Source organism: the organism of the source record quoted next, unplaced genomic scaffold (genome assembly GCF_019419815.1).
Source record: "Pyrus x bretschneideri cultivar Hongxiangsu unplaced genomic scaffold, Pyrus_bretschneideri_v1 Contig21, whole genome shotgun sequence".
Classification (NCBI taxonomy): domain Eukaryota; kingdom Viridiplantae; phylum Streptophyta; class Magnoliopsida; order Rosales; family Rosaceae; genus Pyrus; species Pyrus x bretschneideri.
The window spans coordinates 3,459,744-3,467,369 of NW_025999513.1; the positions used below are offsets into that span (position 1 = coordinate 3,459,744).

Below are 7,626 nucleotides of genomic sequence, written 5' to 3' on the forward strand. Positions count from 1 at the left end.
CGTCACTTTCCAGATGTCAGTCATCATGCCTCAATCTTGGTGTCCTTTTTAATAGCCGGATTGAGGTGTTTCACCTTTTGAATAGGTAGCGGGTAAGACCTCCAATGCTGTGAGTGGAATTAGTCCTAGGCGCACTAGATAAGACTTAAGAGTAACTAAGAGCCAATGAACATTATCTTTATCTTTCTAGAAGTGATTTGCTTTAACCTTGTTACCAAACTCAAGTTAAAGTGGGACAAAATATCGCTTTAAGATAAAAGTATTAATGTGTTTCAAAGTCTTTTTATTGTCTAATTCTCAACCCTGTTCTAACAGTGACAATCGACGCATATGCTGGACTTTGGAGGTATCTTTATCTCGATATACTCCAAGGGTTTTGTTTTTTGTGTTGTTGAAGCACCCAATCTTGTTTGAATATTTCTGCAAGGTCACGAAGTCGCATTCTTAAATGTATTTCTTTCAGTCTTTTTTTTAATGGATGAAATACTCCGATCGTAGCGAGTATTCAAATGTCGATCTAACTTCATTTTTCAGTAATATATAAACACCAAAATGTGCCCTAGCATACTATTTGTAATGAATGAGTTCCACATTGATAAGAGAAGAGATCTTGCATGGGCTTATAAGAGGTTGGGCTAATTCCTATATTGTTAATTTGTTTTATGGTGGAACCTCAACTTTCTTCATGGTATCAAAGAAGGTTGTCTCACGTGTGAAGCCAAACGCGCACCACATCATCCCGTTGTGTTGTCCATGTGTTAGGCTTGAAATTTCGCCACACATGAGGGGGCGTGTTGAGAATGAGTCCCACATTAATGGGAGAAGGGACCTTGCATGAGTTTATAAGAGGTTTGACTACTTTTCATATAATGAGTCCTACATTGATTGGAAAATGGACATTGCATTTCTTTATAAAAGGTTGGACTACTCTCCATATTGCCAATTTGTTTTATGGTGGAACCTCAACTTTCTTCACTATTTGATGAGTAAATCTAACCAATGAAATTGGTGACCTTAGGTCCCTTATTGTATTTTAAGTTTGATCATCAACCTGAGGAAAACTTGTGGCATAACTTTGGACAATGATTGTCTGCCTTCCCACTTCCGATGCCCACTCGTGCCCTCCAATTTTGTGTGGTCACGGTTAAGCCATGTCAACATTTTATATTATTTTTTTATAGAGATAATAAGACAAAAATGAATAGTAATATAAAATGTTGACAAGGCTTAACCGTGACCACACAAACAGAAAGGCATGGAAAGGCATTGAAAGTGGAAGGGCAGATAATCCTTGTCTCATAACTTTTGGCCGGAAAGTAGATATTAGTCAATAGCTTTAGTCATTGATTGATATGGCACATGTTTCATACTTTGTGGATTAATTAATGTTAAGTTGCTTTTCCGAATTGTAAATATGATAATACTTAGGTACTCATTTGTAAATTGCAATGCAATTATTCACGGATTATAAGATATGCTAAACACAATCTGCTTGCGTTTTCAATTGTTGCATTCATTAATCATATTGCCTAATGAATAAAACAACTAAAATGCAAATAAGGAATCATAAAGGAAAAACATCACATTGACCGTCCAAGTTTTTGTTTTATTGTACTACAACTAGCTAGTTTTTGGTCTGCGTTTAGGCATGTCCACTGTTGAGATGGTCAGGAGGAATTGTTCTAACTTTAAGAACCGGACTGTTCTCAAAGAATTGGTAGGCCGGAGCTCAAATCCACTACTCAATAGCGTACCACATGACTATGTCTTTGTTTTCATTCTCTCTATTCATGCACACTGACAACGATTAAAAAAATTCATTACAAATTTCTATATCCGCTTGTCGACGTAATAATGTTAGAATGATCACGTTTGTTTAAGCACATAAGTTGACAAAATCATGGATCAAATACAAATATACAATTAATCGCTACCTTACACATAATATTGGTCACCCAAATTAATATGATTAACTATGGTGTTCCCTAAAAACAAAAATATCTTGATCCCTTCCACAATGTATATGGTCTTTTTTAAATGATTTGAAATATTCAAAAGCATTTTTGACAACTTTTGGAAGAAAACGTAGAATTGTTAAGGGTTATCATCTGCAAGGTTTTTATTATTTCACGAAGCTCTTTTAAGTTCTTGAGGAAGCATTTCTAAGTATTTTTCCAGAAAGTACAAGATTTACCTTCTAAATATTTGACATGAAACGTTTTCAATGTAAGTGTTCATGACAAAATTACGTATCTTTCTAAAAATATTTTCAAGCAAGCCCAAAATACTATACCTGAGGGCCCAAACTGCTTGTACTTGGTAAAAGCACCACGAATTTGTGGGTATTCATCCTCTAACAAAAGGGATCCTGTAATTGACCGTGGAATCAAACGATAACCAGTTGGATTCCTATGTTTGGTCCCTTTATTAGGATTTAAATTTTGAAATAATAGAAGTTTAATCTTGTGTTTTTTTTTTTTGGCTCATCAATCAACTTGAGGACACAAGATGCCCAAAGCGTTTAAAAAAACACTATTTACACATACTTAGTTACAGTAATTAACATCTTTATAGGGTAGCAAGTGGTGAATTATTAGTGGATTAGATTTCATTTTCAACTTATTACATTCCAAGTTCAAATCTTTTTCTCCATTTAATTAGATTAAACGTAGCAATATGATTGCCAATGAAAGTTAGTTGAGTTACTAAAGATCGTTCTCTTCACTAGGAAAAGGTCTAGGTTCGAGTCTTGTGTTGACGATCCATTTTGGTGGGCAATTTGTAGAACTCCTCTATAAATCCTCAAAGAAATTTGCAGTATGCTCTTGCACTGGGTTGAGGTAGCATTCCTTCCCCTTAAATTTTTGGAAAATTTTTATTTAAATCCAAATAACCTCTTTTTACACCCAACTTACTTTAAATGTGAAATGTCTTTATTACCCTATTATATAATTACCATCAAGTACAGGATAAAATTACAAGAAAAATAACCGTTAAGTAATTTTTCTCCCACATTCTGTTATGGCAAAAACCCTAAGACACTTTCATATAGAAAACAAGCTCTTTTTTACACATAGATGGTAATTTTGAAGTTTTGAATCTTCCAATTAAAGTATAAATCTATTTATGCAAGAGTTGAATTATTGATTCATATGACATATACCAACGTTATAACTGTTAGCTGTATAAGTTTACCAAGTCTTGTCTTGTTCTTTTTGGACACCATTAGCAAGTCTTCTACTTCTTAATTACATAACACGATCGTAACATCGTGCTTTATTTTTATTGGATTACATATCCAACTGCTACTACCTAATGAGAGTTGAAGATTCTAATAGTTAGATAATAGACAATATTGATTAATTATGTTTTTTATGTGTGCATTCGTATGATATCATACTGATAATATTGGTCTTTGCTCTGCAATCTAAATTCGGAGAACATTTTCCGAATGAGGGTCAGCCTGGTTATGGACTTCCTTGGTTACATGTATCTTCTTTGAAATAAACGGATCTTCTTTGATATAAAATCTTGTAGTCAGGATGTTCATTTACAAGAAGAGCCCATGTTGTAGATGTTACAAATACAATTTTCAGAATCTAAAAACAGCTCTCTCGTTACTTCAACCGAGTGTGCTTAATTTTTTAAGCCTAGTTCCTCCATCAAACACCGTCTTCATGTTACAGCCGCCTCCAACTTCATACGAACAACCATTAATCTACAGGCGGATAGAAAATAAAACTTCGAAACCGGAGTAAGTGGGTGACTGTCCGTGACTGTTAAAACGTATCAAATTTTCAAAACAAGTAGCAAACGATGTACATGGCCTTACCATGATTTGAAACTAAGTGCCTCGTCGATACTCCAATTGCTTTGTATTCTCTAGTAATACCTGTCATTCAAACAGAGGCCACATGACAAGGCAGAACTTATCACTGGACGGGCGGAAAATAAAGCAAGAAGGTGCTTACTTCTCGAATATATGTTGCAACTGCCTTGCAGCCTTCAATTGCAAGTTGCACTACATTTTCAAAAATATCCAATGGTAATTTAGCATCCATCTGCATCAAAGATCATCACGAATAAGTGGTTTACAAAAGGTGCTAGAGAAGACACTGTAGATGCCAACTAACAATATAATTGTAACTTAAGCTTGTGAGAATATATTGCGAAACATATACGACAGATTACCTGAAGAAGAGTAATTTTGTCCAACTTCGGCATAATACCTAAAGTGACATCAGCACCTCCAGCACTATCTTCTACATAGTTTAAATCTGACAAGCCAGCGACAATAAGCTCACGTGAGAATTACAATATCATACTAGTACAATGGCATTATAGAAGCTGCACAAGCATAAAGTAACGTAAAAATTTACCAAGTAGATGTGTGCTATTAAGGTAACCGGCACTACAAGAAGTAACAAGATCACGCATTGGAATTCCAGCATCTGAAAGGGCCACGGTTGCAGCATTGATACATGCTGATCTAGTTCCTGACAAAAATAAAATAAAAATCAAACACACAGATAGATCTTTCAATTCTTTATGTAAAACAGTGAAGTAACCTGTTGAAATCTGGTAGTATTTGCAAAATAGTTAAACATTATAACCGAAACACAGATAACAGGGACAACCATGGTACTTTGTGAACACTATCGATCATATATTCTATTTAAATAACATGCAACAAAAGCAATAACTATTAACGAACTGCCTGCAGCGCAGTTTGACCCTCAAACACGACTTACCTCAATAGTAGTTAAAAAACACAAACTAACAACTTTAAATTCAAATACAAGTGGTTCATAGTACCCGTACATGAAATGAATAGAGGAGGCTTTGGATTTTCAGAAAATAAGCCTGGATCTACAAATATATTGAATGAAACAGGACCAAATATGCACATTGCACACACACATAGAAGGAAACAGGGCAGCATTGATTTATTACATAATCTGAAAGTACATTATCATATAGGACCTATGACTGCAACGAGGCACTAGGATTTACCTCCATCTGCTTGGAGAACTTGCGCAAAAATATCAATCTGCAACAAACGGATACAAGGCTCAATAAAGAACAAACTAGACATTCATGGAAGAAAAGTTCCCAAGATGCATCAGTGGAACCTGAGTCCGAGGCATTAAATGTGTCATAATGCATGCTTCCATGGTTTGCCGAATAACAAGAGAAATCTCTGTGGATCGTCTGAGAGCATAAAAATGTACATTTTAGTTATATAGTTTAATTTAGTTATGGATACAACACTCTGATGTTAAATTGTAAATTGAAGATGATCCAACATGTATGTATGAAAATGAAAGAGAATAGAATACACCCTTTGGTTTCCTCATGCGATCTCCAGTACTAAAATTTGCCATGGTGTACTCACACCGCACCTAAACTTATTAACAATGGCCAACGACATTACATTTACGAATATAATACATGCCTGTTCCGTTTATCGTATTCACCACAACACAGATAAATTTAATACACAGAGAATTAGATGAACTATTACCAGTGCCTTGTCATTCATCTGCTGGCTCCTATTTTGGACCAAGAAAACAAAAGTATATTAACAGCTAAAATGAATTTAAATTGAAAATTGGACAAGACATTTTAAATAATAATGAGTACCACGCACAAGTTCATTAAAATTTTAGCTCGAAATTATAGAATGAAGAAAAAAGAATTAGCTAACCTCTCGAGGGCCATACCCTGCAGCAATGACTTTGGTGTTTCCCATCTCAAACACAGCAGAACTGAAATTTGATATGAAAGATCAGCTTTAAAAAAAAATTACAAGGATTAGAAAAGAAGAATCAAGGTTTTAGTAATTAGAACCCATCGGCTTTTTCCACAACACCAATCTCTCCTCGAATTTGTCTCATCTGGGATCACAGAAAAAAATATATATTTTATAAAAATAATTGAAACTTTATACTGGTGATGATTCAACACAACGGAAAATTGAGAGATGGAAAAATACTTCCATGGGCCGCCGACCATCCAAGCGAAGACCTTCTGGGCTCACGTACTCCATCTGTTAGAACTTCATAATAACCAACTTAGGAAATGCCATAGATAACAAGAAACAAATGGTAGCTAAAGCAATCACTGTCTAAAATTTAAACGTCATAACAACCAAACTGCAAAGTTCCTTAAATTGTTGCATAATAGCTTTGCTTCAGCAACAAAATGGCTATTCTATATCATTGTTCATGCCTACACTTCACTAACCAAACGGAAGTAAATTTAAAAAATATAAAAAAAGGAAAACACTTCACTAACCAAAAGGAAGTAATTCAAATAAAGAACGTTAATTCATGGAGAAGAAGCTAAGTTTGTTTTCACCATCCAATCAACACCATCAACAACTATTACACTTGTACGAAAGGATCATCTTTTATCTTTGTTTTAATCACGAAAACCCATTACAGCATAAACCTTCCTCCATGAAGATTACAATGAACAGGTACGGTGGAATAACCAAATCATTGGAACCCACTTCCTAATGACTCTCAAATGCAGAATATATCCCACAATAATGTTAATCTGTTACGGGAATTTCCATTCGAGGCTTATCTCCATTGTCTCAAGTCTGTGACACATACTTGCCTACCAACCTTCAATGCAAAGATTAAAAATTTAAAAATCCAGATAAAGTTTATCTTCATACATAAAGTTTATTGTTCTTTCATAATATATATTATAAACTCATGTATACATTCAATTAATTTTGAGCACTGATATTCCCACCCCTATGTCTTATTTCCCTCCCCACCATTTAATGAAATGTTACCAAGGAAAACTGATAAAAATAACTTGAAAACTTTGAGTTTTAATCAAAATGGCAAAAATGGGTTGTAAGTGAATAGTACTAGAAGTGACTTTTTAGAGTAAAAATGTTCTTAACATTAAAAGTAAACAGTACCGAAAGTATTTCGTTAAGACTCCCATGTTAATATTCTTAAACTCTTATTTAATTAAGTACTAAAATTTTGAAAAATAAAAAACAATAATTTAAAATAATAAATAAATAATGGTGGGTTGGATGTGGTACCTTTGGTGGAGAGAGGCCAGGAAAGATTTGGGCTAGAATTGACGAAAAGGTTGGAGGAAGGAATGGGTGTGTGCTAGACAAGGGCGAGAAACTTGAATGGAGGCAAAAGAGACTTGAGGGTGAGATCTGGGGCTTTGACAGAAAAGCAGGAAGAAGAGTGATTTGGGTAAACGGGTCTCTGTGGGGCGGCGATAGGTGTAAGTACTAGGGTTTGTCGGGAATATTCTGCCATAGATATGGAACTCGGTGAAAATAGAGGGTGGGGATCTTGAGAGAGATCAAGGTGGCAGATTTGGGATTAGTAGGAAAAGATATTATGAAATGGATGCCATGATTTGAAGGACACGCGTGGTTTGAAGAATATGATGAATGTAAAGGTCTTAGGTCTTGCATTTTCTTTCATCTTTTTTTTTATATATATTTATTTATAAATATTATTCAAAGATGTATTAGAGTTATTTAAAAAATATATATTACGGTTATTTTGGAAATAACGGGTGTGGGAAAATAATATTTTACTTTTTTTATTTTTTTATAGTGAGTGAGATTATCATGTG

The 7,626-nt window shown here is 34.5% G+C and overlaps 1 protein-coding gene across 3 annotated transcripts; it reads right to left on the reverse strand.

Annotated features, from left to right (window-relative positions):
• Positions 1 to 3,648: 3,648 nt before the first annotated feature.
• LOC125477401 (exosome complex component RRP41 homolog) lies at positions 3,649 to 6,665 on the reverse strand. 3 transcript variants are annotated; one of them, XM_048584445.1, is made up of 8 exons: positions 5,996 to 6,647; positions 5,525 to 5,897; positions 5,014 to 5,402; positions 4,380 to 4,496; positions 4,192 to 4,277; positions 3,972 to 4,061; positions 3,833 to 3,892; positions 3,649 to 3,718 (listed from the first exon to the last, which is right to left on the reverse strand). In XM_048584445.1, the coding sequence occupies exons 3-7, from the start codon at positions 5,093 to 5,095 to the stop codon at positions 3,845 to 3,847; spliced, it is 423 nt and encodes a 140-aa protein (XP_048440402.1). In that variant the 5' UTR covers positions 5,096 to 5,402; positions 5,525 to 5,897; positions 5,996 to 6,647; the 3' UTR covers positions 3,649 to 3,718; positions 3,833 to 3,844. The 3 variants fall into 3 exon arrangements, with proteins under 3 accessions (XP_048440402.1, XP_048440404.1, XP_048440403.1); XM_048584447.1 differs by lacking the exons at positions 3,649 to 3,718; positions 3,833 to 3,892; positions 3,972 to 4,061; positions 4,192 to 4,277; positions 4,380 to 4,496 and having other exon boundaries at positions 4,523 to 5,402; positions 5,525 to 5,563; positions 5,708 to 5,768; ... (1 more) ...; positions 5,996 to 6,049; positions 6,298 to 6,665; XM_048584446.1 differs by lacking the exons at positions 3,649 to 3,718; positions 3,833 to 3,892; positions 3,972 to 4,061; positions 4,192 to 4,277; positions 4,380 to 4,496 and having other exon boundaries at positions 4,523 to 5,402; positions 5,525 to 5,563; positions 5,708 to 5,768; positions 5,851 to 5,897; positions 5,996 to 6,665.
• Positions 6,666 to 7,626: the final 961 nt, after the last annotated feature.